This window comes from Struthio camelus, chromosome 24 (genome assembly GCF_040807025.1).
Source record: "Struthio camelus isolate bStrCam1 chromosome 24, bStrCam1.hap1, whole genome shotgun sequence".
Lineage (NCBI taxonomy): Eukaryota > Metazoa > Chordata > Aves > Struthioniformes > Struthionidae > Struthio > Struthio camelus.
Genome location: NC_090965.1, coordinates 2,423,695 through 2,438,361, shown reverse-complemented (window position 1 = coordinate 2,438,361; position 14,667 = coordinate 2,423,695). Strand labels below are relative to the sequence as shown.

The 14,667-nt window shown below is 54.1% G+C and overlaps 1 protein-coding gene across 1 annotated transcript in view; it reads right to left on the bottom strand.

The window, feature by feature from the left end:
- Nucleotides 1-2,455: 2,455 nt before the first annotated feature.
- The window catches only part of CACNA1S (calcium voltage-gated channel subunit alpha1 S), a 46,551-nt gene continuing 34,339 nt past the window's right edge, over nucleotides 2,456-14,667 (bottom strand). Inside the window, exons 30-44 of the mRNA XM_009667371.2 lie at nucleotides 13,333-13,461; nucleotides 12,661-12,726; nucleotides 12,389-12,480; nucleotides 11,726-11,885; nucleotides 10,977-11,104; nucleotides 10,384-10,480; nucleotides 9,205-9,307; nucleotides 7,935-8,036; nucleotides 7,691-7,815; nucleotides 6,507-6,635; nucleotides 5,520-5,719; nucleotides 4,710-4,786; nucleotides 4,141-4,250; nucleotides 3,190-3,306; nucleotides 2,456-2,965 (exon numbers count right to left, since the gene is read on the bottom strand). Of these exons, the coding sequence (XP_009665666.2) occupies nucleotides 2,705-2,965; nucleotides 3,190-3,306; nucleotides 4,141-4,250; nucleotides 4,710-4,786; nucleotides 5,520-5,719; nucleotides 6,507-6,635; nucleotides 7,691-7,815; nucleotides 7,935-8,036; nucleotides 9,205-9,307; nucleotides 10,384-10,480; nucleotides 10,977-11,104; nucleotides 11,726-11,885; nucleotides 12,389-12,480; nucleotides 12,661-12,726; nucleotides 13,333-13,461 (1,896 nt within the window). The 3' untranslated portion in view covers nucleotides 2,456-2,704. The remainder of the gene's footprint in view (nucleotides 2,966-3,189; nucleotides 3,307-4,140; nucleotides 4,251-4,709; nucleotides 4,787-5,519; nucleotides 5,720-6,506; nucleotides 6,636-7,690; nucleotides 7,816-7,934; nucleotides 8,037-9,204; nucleotides 9,308-10,383; nucleotides 10,481-10,976; nucleotides 11,105-11,725; nucleotides 11,886-12,388; nucleotides 12,481-12,660; nucleotides 12,727-13,332; nucleotides 13,462-14,667) is intronic.

Here is a 14,667-nt window from a genome sequence, read left to right as displayed (position 1 = left end):
AGCTGAGTGTGGGACCCACAGGGAAGATCCCTTGCTCTGCAGGTCAGTGTTGATGTCAGGATTAACAGCCGAGGAACTGCGAGGGGAAACTGAGACTCTCAGAGGCTTACTTAGAGGAAACCAGGCTGCGTCCCTGCTGATGTTGCTCATCTGCTATGGGACATCCAAGCCATCCACGCTCCTATGGCCAACATCTAACGAAGGCAGCGTCATGCCCGGTGCCATGCCTAGCACTGCACCCTCCTGCCCTTTGCTCTGGGGTCTGGACCATGTTCACCTCAACAGCAGTGTCCCTTCTCCCCATCTCCCTGTCCTCCTGCCCTTCCTGAGGCACCTAGTAAATGAGGCCATGTGCCATGTGCACATGAGGTTCTGCACCTTTGGGAAGGGGCTCAGAACCTGCTGGGATGAGTGATTTGCAAGACAGCTCACTCTGACCTACTGTGATGAGGATGAGCAGCATACAGCCTGTCTAAGGCCCTAGAAGGATTTGGGGAACTGGCATCTCTCTTCCTTAGTCTTTGGGGGCCCTGTTTGAAAGCAGCACCTTAGGCAGGGAGGGTCTCCCATCCCTGAGCTGCCAGGGGCCTTCTAAGTCTGGATCCATCTCACGTGACTAATGTTGGATGGCAGTGTCCCTCTGGGATCAGTGGGAGACAGAAGGGTTTGGATCCTTCCCCACCAAAGCCAGGGGCAGAGAGGGGCAGTGACCTTGCCATGGTGATGCCAGCCATGTATTTCTGCTCCCCACCCTTGTGTCAGCCATGCCACAAGCCAGATCTGTCCCCTGATTCAGCTGGGAACCAACTCAATAAGCATCCTCCCAAATACTAGTTCTGAGCAGATCAGCTCCCCATGCAGCCACAGACAGCAGGGAGAGGGTGGGGAGACACTGCCCCATCACCACAAAATGACCTGGCACCATTGTGTTACCTTGCCTGTTTGGAGCACCCACCTGCCCCTCTGGGGCACACAGGAAATGCCTAGGAAATGGACACACAAAGTCCTTTACCGCTTCTTCACTAATGGGATTGGCAAACCATTACCTTACACCTTGTAATTCCCGTCTAATTAAATATGTCCTTGACTCTCTCCCCAGAGAGCAGATGCTAGAGACTCATTAGCAACCACCTCACATCCTCCTCACTCAGGAATGGGTCAAGGTGTTTGTATGTGTTTGGAGGGTAAGGTGGCATATGTCCCGTCCCATGGCAGTGAAGTAGGAGCAAGGGCTTCCAGGACTATCCCAACCACCATCCTTGTTGATCACCTGCATCCCCTCAGGGAGAAGCTGTCTGCACTGCAGTGCCCTGTATACAAGACTGGCTTTCCAGGACTTGGGCAGCAGCTGGAATTTAGCAACATCCATTTCCTTTTTATTAAGTTAACAAATAAATGCCCTGCTGGAGAGCAGACAAGCTCTATTGATTCAATACCTCCCCTGGGACCCATCAGTTCTCTGCATTTTAATACGTATTAGCAAGAAAGAGTCCTGTATTACCCAGCTAGGGTGGGCCGGAGGCCCTTCAGAACAAGATCACTACAAAGAGACAGCCTGACCCAGATCCCTCCTGGGGACTGAAGTCTGTAACACTAACCTGGGCAGACCCCTTCCTGGAGAGAAATAAACATAGCCATTCTGTATCCAGCACCACACAAAGCAGCACAGGACAAAAATGGTAGAGCTGCAGTCACCTAGTAATGCACCCCTGGCTATGACATCTCTGGCCTGTCCCCCACTGAGCAGTGGGGTTGTCTGTGGGCCAGATGAGACTCTCCTACGGGCTGGGCTAAGCAGTGGGGTGGGCATGCAGTGCCCAAGCCCTAGAGCAGATGTTTAGAGATAGCCAAAGTGATAAAATTGCATTGTGTCTTTTGGAAAGTTCTCCCTGTGGCTAATTCCCCTCCCAGTTAAACTATGGGCTGCTACACTCTGTAGCAGCTGTTACATCTCTGCTCCTGTTCCACTTTGTTACCCAGCTGGGAGAATGATCTGGGAAACCCACAGGCATTGTTCTGCTTGGGGAACTGGCACAAAGAACATATCCAATGCACAGATCTACCCCCAAGCCATGTTGCTCTGACAGTACTCGTCCTGCTCCCCACATGAAAGGCTTGGCCGTAAGCAAGATAAATAGACTCCAGCATAGACGTAAGGGCTCTAGGTGCAGCTGCTGGGTGCTGGCTCCTGGGATGCCAAGAGGCAGTCAGAGCTTGGCACTCCCAAAATGGCTGGTTAGGATGTGAGCTCCCCAGAATAGGAACAGATCTCTGTCAGCACCCTGGGGGTGGAGGCTGTCATGTAAATCATTGCCAGATTTGGTTAGATACAATGTCTCATTTGTAGTCCCCTCCCCAGGTTGGGGTAAGCTGTTGAGCAGCTTTGGGCGCTGGCCCTCTGGCTAGGGTAGCAGAGGAAAGAGGGGACAGGGTCATCTGTGGGATCACACAGCAGGAGGACTTTAATGACTCATTCAGCAATTGCAAGAGGCTGCTGGCATAGTGTTGTCCTGTCTTGTCACCAGCATCTTGTAGATCTGGCCCAAATAGTCTCCCACTGCTGGGCAGAGAGCTGCCTCTCTCCTGTCCTGGGACAGAGCCCAACCAGCCCCAAGGGCAGAGAGGGAGAGAAGCATGACATTTCTCCAGTAACACCCCTGCAAGCACCTGGAAGGGGCTGTGCACACTGGGCACTATAGGCAGCTCACAGGCAAGCGATGGAGGTGGTCTCCGGGGAGGTGGCTGTGCTGAGCCCTTGGGAGGTGGATGGTGACGTAGCCAAGATGTCCTGGTGGGCAGAGCAGGTTTCCATGCCCTGAAGGGTTTCTCTTCCCTTTAGCAGCTCCACAGCTGCCTTTTCCACTTCGCTCATCTCCAGCTGGCTGCTAGCTGCCATCTCCTCCCTGGTCACTGCTACGAAGGATGGGTCACGGGCCAGAGCTGCGAGGCCCCCGGATATCAGAGCCTGGAACCATCAGTGGAGGATGGGGTCACAGCTCAAGTGTGCTCAGTCTGTAGCAAAGTCCCCTGCTTGCAGGCAGTCCATCCCCTCTGCCTTTGGTTTGATCTATGTGCTGGCACATAAGTGCTGTTCACGCCCGTGGATAAGCTTTGCCCTCCAGCCCCCTCCTTGGCACGAACACGGTAGCACCCCCCCCCACTAGCCCTTTCATTCCCAGGATGCCTTACCTCCTGGATGAGGAAGGTAATGGTTGGGGTGGAGGCTGCATTTGGGTCACTGCTTTCACCCTGCTGGCACACTGAGCTGGATGCTGTTCTCTCCACAGAGCCATCCTCCCCGGGCAGCTGTGCGAGAGGAGCAAAAAGATGCCCTACTTTGTTAATGTGGGAACAGCAGGAACCGTCCCCCAGCCTGGACACATACTCCCATCCATCTGGAGCTCTGCCCAGCAATGGAACCAGCAGGGCCATGGGGGCAGAGAGAGCTGGGAACCAGCTCAGACCCACCAGTCTGCCTAGGCACTGAGGCAGGAAATCTGCCCAGAGCCCTAGGATAAGGAGTGGTAATGTGGTGGGGACACCAGGGCTCCCCACTCCAGCCAAGAGAGATGAGGGCTAGAGATAGACTCCCTGCCCTAAGCAAGGGCCTGGCTGTCCTCAGTGTGTAAGAAGGGGCAGGGACATGGCACAGCTCAGCCTTCTCACATCTGCTGGTAGGGCCTTGGGGATCTTCCCATGAATCTGTCTACCAGGAAGTTTCAGTGGGGGCATGTAAACACCCCTTTCCCCTGGAGTGTCCTCCACACAAAAGGGGCTGGGAGCTGAAGGGGCACTGTGAGCCTGTCAGCCAGAGCAGTGTGGGAGCAACCCTGACCTCCATTTCTTCCTGTCCCGGCTCTGGAGGCAGTGAGGAAGCCTGAGAGCTGCTGCTGGGAAAAGAGAGCTCTGAGCTCCCTCAGCTTGGGTGAATGCCCTGAGGCAGTGACCTGGGCAGGAGGCCTGGCTCCTTCCCCGAGCTGATCACAAGTGGAAGCCCCAGTTAAGCTGGGATCTTGGCTAGGGAGCGCCAGGGACTGGGTGCCTCTGCAGCACAGCAGTGTTGGCCCTTCCTAGGAAGGGAGGCAGGGTCAGTCCATGTGCCCCACATTCCTGCCTCTGGAAACACATTGCCTCCTTTACCTCCTGGGGCAGAACGTGCAGCCCTGATGATAAGCAACCCCCAAAAGTGGCCACTCGCCTCCTGCTCGGCCTCTGCTGCAGCCTCTCCACAAGGAAGTTGTGGTTATGCTCTATGGGAGGCAAAGGGGGGGATGTCAGGTGGGCACAATAGCAAGGATACTACTGCTACTCCAGAGGGTATCAGCTGGGAAATGGTTAACTAGACTAGGGGAAAGAGAGGGCTTAGGGGTAGTGGTACAGAGCAAGGCTCCTACTCCTGCCCACTCCGCCATGCTCACTCCTCACACAAGGCAAAGATGAAGAAATCGTCCTTGTCCGTGGAAACGAACATGTCCTCATGGCTCTGCTGGCTTGGAGGTCACCAGCCCTCCCACAACCCCAGCACCGGGCTCCATGCTCTATTATCCCTGAGGGTGGAAAGGTGGGAGAGAGGTGGGGAATTTATCTGCAAACTGCTGGGGCTTGTGTCTCCACCTCCTGTCCACTCAGGAGCCAGCCCTTTCCTCGTGCTCTGGCTCCCAGAGACTGGTGCAGATCTTCCCCAGGAAAGGAGCAATGCTGAGACTCACCCAATGCTGGAGACAGGCCCAGCTGCCTGGGTGCTGTCAGTACCTTCTGCCCGAGCACCTCGTCCTCGTACTTCACCCTGGCAGGGGCAGGGAAGCAGGTCAACTTGAGGGATGCAGCCCTCCTTGTCTTCTCTACCCAAGGAGACACAGCTTGAGGGGCAGACCAGGAGAGGTGTCTGGGTTGGATGAACAGGGTGGAGACCGCAAGAAGCAGGAAAAATTATGTCCTCTTACATTTGTAACCCTTGTCCCTGCCCCAGACTCCTCCAACCTCCTGCCACCCTTCCCTTCAGCCTGGGTCTTGGAACATAGAAATTGAAGGAAGAAGAGGGGAAGCGTCTTTCCTGTATTTTCTGGAGCTCTGTTGTCTACTTAGATCCTAATGCCACTAAGATGAAGGAACGAAGACAAAGGAAGGGAAGGGCACTTGGGGGAGTCACACATACAGATGAGTGGAGACACCTATCCTGTGGATGTCTCTGTGAGTCTCAGGCTGGAGTTTGGGATTGGAGAGGTGTCTGCCCTCACTGTCTCCTTGCCTGGGACCCTACTTCACACTCTGAGGACTGAATTTCTTCACAAAGGGCTCGTGTCCATGAAACCACTTCCAAGCTAGTGTCTGTTGTTCATTTACTTCCTCCAGGGCCCAATTTGCCTCATTGATGGAATGAGTCACTTCTCTAGATCTTACTGGGGCAAGACCAACATACAACCTGCCCCTGGCACAGCCCCACTGTGAGCAGGCTGGGGAACAGCATCTTGCTCTCCCTCCAGCCTTGCCATGCCCACATGAGGCTCACCAGCCCTTACCCCTCCAGTGAGTTGTTGTTGTTGGCATTGTTGACGTTAATGTTGCCTTCCTGGGGGAAGTCGTCGAGAAAGACAGGGGAGTCGAGGTCTTCGCTGCCCACCTCGGTGAACTGCAGGGGTCTCTGGCTGGCCATGTGGGGCTGCAGGGGGCTGTTCCGCTCTAGGAAGGTGTCGACCTGGCCAAACAGGCCACCCGTCCTCTGCAACCAATGGAGAGCATATAAGAGCAAGCCTGGAGCTCTGGGCTGCTCTGGGGTGAGGAATGAGGCCATTCCCATGGGAAGAGACACATCTGGGTGCCCAGAAGAGCACCAGTCTCTCTGATAACTTCCCTGCCAGGGCTCTGTGTACTGCACAGTGTCAAGAGCCTCTCTATCCAGGTGGGGATATCGAGGCATTGAGAGGTGACATGATAAACTCCATGTCACACAGCAGTGTTGGGACAACAGCCTCCAGCTCCATTTGATGACAAATCCTGCCACCTGTGTGGGACACTGAGCTTGTGAGACACAGCAGGAGCCCCTGTGACATGACAGTGGCTCAGGCTGTCTGAGTCTTTCCAGGAGTGGGGAGAGAACGTCTCTCTTGTGGTAGTGGTGACACCTGAGCTGACTTGTCTCAGTCTGAGAGGAAGTGTGGATGAGTGTGATCCAAAGCTGTGGGTCAACATCCAGCACATCCACGCCAGACATAAAAAGAGTCTTTTTACAGACGGAGAAACTGTGGCAGGGAGCAGATTGCCCAGTGGAGTAATACAATGACTAAACCAGGGTGTCCTGATGCCCAGGCAGAAGAAAGGACTGATTCAACCTTAGTGGCTCAAGCTGTCTTTCATGGTCAGGCTTACCTACGTGGACTATGCTCCACCTGCTGGTAGTCACACTGACCACACTGCTGGACCACCAACACATGGAAATGGAGGATGACTAGGATAAAGTGCCCCTCAGCCCTGCTGGGAATCTGAGGTGTCCTGAAGGCTGTGCTCACCCTGTATATCCCTTCCTCCATGGCAGCTTCCACCATTGCTCTCTCTAGCTCCTCCTCAGCAGTCAGGTCTCCAGAGATTGCCCGATGGATTTCAGGGGCAGCTTCTTCTTCGATGCTCCTGAGCCCAGCCTGGTAGGGATAAGGAGTCATGGCTGGATGTGGCCCCACCACCCTTCTCTCTTTGAACTTTGGAGAAGGAAATACTATGAACCCTGCTCTCTTGGTTCCCAAATCACTCTGCCATGACTGGTCCCTTACCAGGGACAGGCCATGTGTTGCCCTGCAGCTAGCTGGCTGTATTTGGTGAAACAGCTTCTGGGTAAATGCAGTTGCACAAAGGAGTTGCCAAGGACAGCCTGAAGAAGGGTCGGGCTGATGACACCCAAGGAGTAGCTACATCTTTGTCCCGGTTCTGGGGGCATCTTAGCTGGGGCCCTGGCTCATTTCCCCACTTTGTACTCTTTCGGCCTCATCTTTTATTACTTCAAGTGATTTCTTCTCTAGATTGTCCTCCTTCAAGGAGGTCAGCAGAGGCTGGGGACATCTCTGTAGCTTTGGCTGGACTTCTCACCTCCCATCCTACCCTAACAGCATCCTTCAGGGCTGTCTGTGCAGGCTCTTCTGACTCTACAGCGGTGCACACCAACCCCACTCCAACTAATGTACCAGCCAAGATATGCAGAGCACCAGGCACCCAAGACCACTGTGAGGGTGAGGAAATGGAGAAGGACCTGGCATTGGAGAAGAGTTAGTGGCTAAGGGCCTGGATGAGCAGGGTTCAGCCTAAGGTCTGAGGTGCGTGTTTCCAGGTCTTACAACTGTTTCAAGAGGCATCAAAGCCATCTGAGTCTTCTCTATGGCAGCAGTCAGCAGAGGGGAAGTCAGAAAACTCCTTTGCTTCAGGACTCATCTGCACTCTGGAGACTAAGGTCACCTTAACCTGGAAGAGCACTCATTACAAGCTCAGCATTGCTTCAGTTGGGGCCACTTCATTTCCAGAGCCTGAGGGACAAAGATGCCATATCTCACCTCAGTCCTGTCTCTCTAGGTCATCTTGGACTCTCCTGAGCTGGGGAAAGCCCTTTCCCGTATTTTCAGAACCCCCCACTATGCCCTGTGCAGCCCCAGGCCCCATCTGCCCCCAGGATGAGTCACCCCTCCACCACCACTCCAGAACTTTCAACCTGGATCTCCACAGGGTTCTTCTTAGGCCGGTACCCATAATACTCCTCCTGGCGCTTCATGAACTTCCTGAAATGCTCTTGGATAAGGAATGTGGCATAGAATTTACCCACTGTCACCTCGTCATCTAGAGGGGAAAAAGCCAACCTGACAACATTGCCTAATACAAGGCTCTGAAGAGCCTGGAACAGCTGAGACCTCTGCAAGGCGTTCAGCCCCTCTGGGAAGTGCCATCAGGGAACACACCTCCGATAGGTGGGATGACCTGGTCCAAAAGCTTCATACTTGTTCGCTTCCAGATTTTCTTGATAATGGCTCTGAGCTCCTCATTGGCCTGCTCAAAGTTACCTGTGAGGAAAGGGAAGTGGTTTGTCCCCAGGGGACCATGGACATGAATGAAGCCAAAGCACACGAAAACCTGTCCAGACTCATGCAGGGTGTGATGGCTCCTCGCCAGCCTCCCCACCCAGCAAAAGTTAGCTTTGTACGAATGGAGCTTTGATTTTTAGCAAAAAATCCTTAACTATAGGGTCAGACCTAGCAGACAGCAAATGGGTGCAGTGTTAGTGCCACCTTCTCTGTTCTCTGTCTGATGGTCAACAACAGATCTCTGCCTCCCCTTCAGTGCTCTCCTTGGCTTTACTATTTCTGCTTGCTTGCAATTGCAATCCCAGGCTGTCCCCACGTGCTCTGAAATTTCCTGTGCTCCTCCCAGTGCTGTCTGCATTGTGCTGAGGGCTCTGTTTCCCAGTGTCCTTTCCCACCTCAGCCAAAAGGAAAATGTTCATGCCCTGCCACTGGAAGATGTCAGACCCAGATGCATCCCCCCTCCCCCCCCGCTCAGCCTCACCTCCTGCCAGAGTTGGCTGCCCCAGCCCTGCTGCAGAGCTGCTTGTGTGATGGCTGCCAAACCCCAGAGTCATGGAAACAAGTTAGTGTGGTATGTTCCCAAAGCAGAACTTTGCAAACTCCACTGCTGGCACGGAAGGGGGTGAGAGTAACTCTTCCTAAGTAAATTCAAAGAGGATCCCTCTAGTCCCTTCCATCCCAGTATGAGACAATAAATATATAGGGAGATGCAAATCTGGGGCAGGCAGTACTGTGATGGGGGTAGGGGAAGATCATACCACACTCAACAGCGTGGGAAGGGAACCTGCCAGCTGTGTACTGCATCAAGGATGGGAACTAGGTCAGAACTGCTTCTGAGCTGTTCAGGATGAAGTTATCTAGCTTGGGTGGCACAGGTTTGCTTTTTGGGGATGCGACACATACATGTACAACTTTAAAAATGTCCTCCAAGCCTGCCCTGAGCAGTCTCATGCATGTGGCCATGGCTCCTGATCCAGGAAAATAATGGTATGAAGCTGAGGAGGGTGTTGGAAGTTTGCAGTAGAGGGTCTAGCCCAACAGGGAAGGAGCCCTGCGGTTCCTGGACAGAAAAGGTGTAACTAGCACCCTGCAGCACAGGGAGAAGTCTCCTGGCCAGGCCATGGAGGCAGACACGAACATCCCTCACCTTCTGTCTTGATCTTGAGGGCTGTCCTCACCAGTGCAAAGAGGGTTGCGTTGAAGGTGACAGTGCCGTCGCTGTTCAAGGGCATGTTCATGCACACCAGACGCTGCACAACAAATTGACAACCATGTCCCCACTTGACTGGAGCAGGCTGGCACGTCCATGCAAACATGCAGCCTGTCTTGACAGGAGGGCAGCTACAGCCTCTCACATAGGTGTGGGAAGAACTCCGCATGGAGTGCCACATGTTCCACTCTGAGCTGTGAGCCAAGGAGCCCTCCCAGCTCTGGCTACTTCAGGCAGGCCAGCTGGGCTTGGCACCACCTCTTGGTAGCACATAGGCCAGAGAGAGAGAGATCAGTCATCCTAATCAGCTAAACCAGACTGAGCTGGGGGAGGCTTAGATTAGACCTGTGGAAATAACTCAACCTATAGGCCCCTGGTGCTACAGAATGAATTGGAAGGAGAGCACATGGCATTGCTTTCAGGGCAAGAAGGGAGCTGTTCTGGGTTGTACTCCATCCTCCAAGAATTGCACCAGGCTGGTATGAGGGATTTAGGGACCAAAACTCCTAACAAGTTTGCCCAAGATTCACGAGGGTTTATATCAGTGAAGCTATCCTGAGCTCTGTCCCGCTGAACATGGTTTTCATATGAGCTTCAAACAGGGCCTGGCTTTGTGCAGTAGGAGCCAAGCTGGGGAAAAGATACTCAAGCCTGCTGAGCAGGAGTCTCCAGCTCCCTTGGTGCTATTGGCTCTCGGAGATAAACCTCTTTGGCACAGGTGATGTGCCAGGGTAATCAGGCCCAGCATTGCCCTCCTGCCCCAGGTGGGATCTGGAGCGCTCCATTGTGGCTCAGAAATTCCTCTTCACTGAGGGCCCAGGGTAAGCCAGAGACCAGGCCACAACAGCTATCTCCCACAGTGCTGGAGTGAGCACAAGCAGGTACTTGTCTTCAGGACCCTGAAATGCACCCACTCCATCCAGGTTAAAGCATCTCTGCTTGCCCCTCAAAGACTCCTCTCTATTAAACACCAGAGATCAGAGCACGAGCACAATTTATGACACAGGAAATCTGGTTGGTTCCTGATTTTAGACCCTCTTGGGGTACACGGGTGCATAAACAGCCTAGGAAAGATGCACCTATGCCCACCAACCAAGCCTTTCCCTCAGCTGTTACCTTACAAGCTACGCGATGTGGGCAGAACTTCCCAAAGCCCAGGGGAGGCTGGATACGTCTCAGCAGAGTGACCACATCAAGGTGTTTGATCCTGCCCCTGTGGGAGGCAACAAACTGCATCAATAGTGTAGACGGGAGACACTGGGGTACAGTGGTTTGGGAAAGGGCTGATTGAGTTTGTCCCCTTGGCCTGTCCCATGCTCCTTAGGTGGGCAAAACCCTTCGCTTCCCTGCCTTCCTCTGGGGGAGAGCAACTGTTCCCCATGGCACTGGACAGGAGATAAAGCTGTGCTCTAGCGTGGGGAGAGTTGACAGTACTACTGGGGTTGGATGAGGAGGGGACTGGAAGTCTCATGACAAACATGATGATGGTTAGCATCCGCCCTGGGACATGCTGAACAAGCTGGCAGTCTGCATTCACTTTTCAGAGGCTGGGAGCTAACTTTTAGACACTGCCACAGCTACCACTGCAGTACCTGCCACAGGGGTTGCAGCAGAGGAAGCAGCTCATCCTTGGCCTCCCTGACACTGCCCCCCCCCCCCCAGACTGTTCCCTGAGTGCCACTCTCTCCATGCCATGCAGGATCACTCACTTGGCCTCAGGGTCATACTCAGCCCAGATCCGTTTGAACTCATCCAGGTGATGGGGCCCAAGGATGGACCAGTCGCGCGTAAGGTAGTCAAAGTTGTCCATGATGACAGCCACAAAGAGATTAATGATCTGAGGGCAGATGAGCCGGTGTGAAGGACATCAATTCAGGGCAGGGCTGGGCAGGCAGCAGGTCCCCATGCAGAGGGGGCCCCTTGTGACTCAGAGCACAGAGCAGGGCAGCAGTGCCCACAAGGCCTTGACCAGGGCAATGGGAAAGTGAAGGTAGACAAGGGTCACCTCAGGGGTGAGAAGGGGCTTGGGACCTTTTTAGAGCCTGTGGATGCTGCGGATTATCACACGCACACAAGGGCCTTCTGTCCTAGGAGATTATATCAAAGGCTGCGGTGGCCACAGGGCAGCTCTTCCCTCTCCACCCTCACAGGAGACACCCTCGCATCAGACACTAAACACATGGCCTACTCATCTGAAAGCAGCATGCTGTGGGGCTGTGACAAGGATCTACCAGGAGGTCCTGGGCCCCATGGGAGTGCGGGTGCTAGGTTTACCCCGTGGGCTGGGGGAATGATGCCTCTGGTAAGAGGATGCTGTGGGGTTAACCCTGCAAGATGCATGGCCACCTGAATACCCAGGAGGTGCCTGGGACTGGGAGCGGGTTGCCAAGGGTTTCCCAGGTTGAGCGTGGGACCTATCCCCCACCACGACACAGGGCCCAGCAGGAGAAAGGTGTACCAGGAAGGCGCAGAGCATGTAGAAGCTGATGAAATAGAAGTAGGCGAAGCCTGTGCCGCAAGTGTACTCCTCGCCTTCAGCAAAGTCTGACTCGGGGTCGCAGAGCTTCCCGTAGCTGCAGGCCAGCAGAATCTCCTGCCAGGCCTCCCCTGTCGCACACCTGGGGAGAAGGGATGCCAGCTGGTCTCTGCCCCGCACAGGCTGTGCACTGGGCTTGTAGTGAGGGCTGCAGCTGGCCAGCGCGCAGACAAGCATGGAGCCTCTGGGAAAGGAGCAGTCAGGATTCCAGGGTTCACTCTCCAGCTTGGCGGCTTGGGTAGCACCTATTATTGAAAGCTCCAAAGTGATCTTTTTGGGACTAAGGGAAGCCTTGAGCTTCCCCTTGAGTTTCCTGAAAATTCACAAATTAAAATCCAATTTGGGAAGGAAATATTCAGAATAGAAAACTTAAAGTGCCCCCGTTCTCCCCCAGCTCAGCCATATTAGGCAAACCAACAGCCATTCCTGAAATACTTCCATTGCTACATGACATTTTTCTGGAGGGGAAAAAACAAATCAATTACAAAAATGCTCATCTTCTTCACTCCAGGCTGGTGGGTAGCCGTGGGAGAGTTTGAGACCAGCTCTCTTCCAGAGCTGCCTGCTCGACAAGAAAAGACCAACCTGAAGAGCAGCAACACAGCTTGTGGGAAGGTTTGGAAGTTGTTGTTCCGGTTGATCTGGGTACCATCCACCATGGCAATCTTCCCAAACATCTGAAAATCACATTGTCAGGTCTCCAGCACCCTTCCCCAGGCATCTCCTACCCTCATGACAGCAAAGTCCCAGGGAGTGCCTGGAAGAGTATGTGGTTTCTCTGCCAACCCCACGCTTGGATGCTACCAGGCTCAGAGTGGCTGTTCAAAACCAAATCCCAACCCCGCCTCTCTCCTTACCTGCATCCCAATCACAGCATAGATGAAGAAGAGCATCACAATCAACAGGGCAACATAGGGCAGAGCCTGTGATGAAAAAACAGATTATGTGAGATAACAGCCCCACATCAAGGCAATCCAAGGACAACAGATTGGGTCTGGAGGTACTGCTTGGGACCAGCAGCCAGGCCTCCATGTGGGGAGGGGGGTTACAGTTTACTTTCTGCCTGTTCCTCTAACTATCTCCCTGCCAGCCCCATTCTCTGGTTCTCATACATGGAAGGCTTATGCCAAGCCCCAAGGGAGTACTGGGTCTCTGCAGCTGGGATGAAGACTCAGATGCTGCCCACTTGATGCAGTGCCCCAGCCTTGCTGAGTCCAGGGCTGACGCCCAAGGGCACTTTGCTGCCTGTTTGGTCAGCCATTACGGGACACCCAGAGATGTCTCATGCTCTGAAACGTGCTGATGTCAGCCTGAGAAGACTCACCCAGGTACTTCCAACCATGCAGGCAACGGTCTTGTACATGGTGCAGAGCTCCTGCTCCAATTTGAGACCAGCAGCCTGCGACCAAAGCAGCTTTCCTCCTCTGCTTGTTTAGAGAGACTGTCAGCCCAGTTAGCCTCAGAATCAAAGCCTGCTGCCAGCCCATGGCACCTGCATGTCTGGGAGGGGAGAACTGTCCTTTACACACCTGGAATGACTTGATGAAGGTCCACAGGAGGGTCCTGACGCCTTCGCCCCGGCTCAGCAGCTTCACCAACCGCATCACCCGGAAAAGCCGGAAGAAAGTGATGGAGACACGGGAGTTGTCATCAGAGTCCTGCAGGCAGACCACAACACTTGGAGGGCAGTGGGTGCTGATGCCTCCAGGCAGACAAGGGTGGGAGCAGGCCCTGGGGGGAGAAGGGCAACCCACGAGGGCTCCCCATAACCCTCGCCTGCATGGAGGACTGAACAATGATAGTGATACGCTGGCATTTTCCCTCCAGCCTCCACATAAGTTCATCTTTCCAGCCCTGCTGTCTCACATTTCAACTCACACTGGACTGCCCAGAGGCCAACTATTTCATGTATTAGAGAAATCTCATTAGCTAGGGGGATGGGACACTTCGAGGAGAAAGGTATGCTGTAACACAGGTTGAGGAGAGCCATGCAGTTCACCACATGCCAACCAGGGCCACCAAAAGACAAATTAGGGTCCCTCCTGGTTCTTGTGCGCTAGGTACCATTTTGGACCTTCCCACCCCAGCTGTGTGTTTCAGGGCATCCTAGTGTGGTTAGCTCTAGGCCAGGCAAAGGAAGGGGTAATGATGGCTATTTAAGCACAAAAAGGTCGGTCTGAAGATTGTTTAATCCTGGGCACATCCCAGCAGGGCTTTCATGGGACAAATGGAGAACAGAGAATCGTGAGGCTCTGGGTGGAGGGTCTGCCCACTGCCACCCCTACCCTCAGTGAAGCCTCCTTTGTTGAAGTGGCTGCTGACCCCTTCTTTGAGGTGGTGAATAGCTCTCTCCAGCCCAGGCAGTGTGCCAAGGCTGGGGACTCCCTGGTTCATAGAAGAATGGATAGCCGGTAGCGGAGCAGGCAGGCAGTTGATCCTGGGCTCAAAGTGCCAGGTTTTGTCTGTGTAGGAGAGCAGCATCTGGGAGCATTTGGAGCATCCGAGTGTGAGAGGTGCTGTGGGGGCTCACTTATCCATTTGGTTGGTTAGTCCAACCAACATGGCACGGTCCTCAAGCCCTAGCCTCTCCCACTAGAAGCCATGAGCAAACTGTCCTGGTCTCCCTCCATCCACCATCTGTCCTGACTTCATCACATCATTCTGGCATCAGTCCTGGAGTGAGGGCTTGCATACACCCACATATCAGCAGGGCACAGCTGGGCCAGGGAGCCTGGGTGCCCAGAGCAGCTGCAGCAGGTGCTCCCAAGCTTTGCTAGTACAAGACCTCGTGCCAGGACTGAGGGAAGGCAGCCTGGGAAGATCACTGGCATCCCTTCCAAACTACAGCTGCCTGGTGCCACATG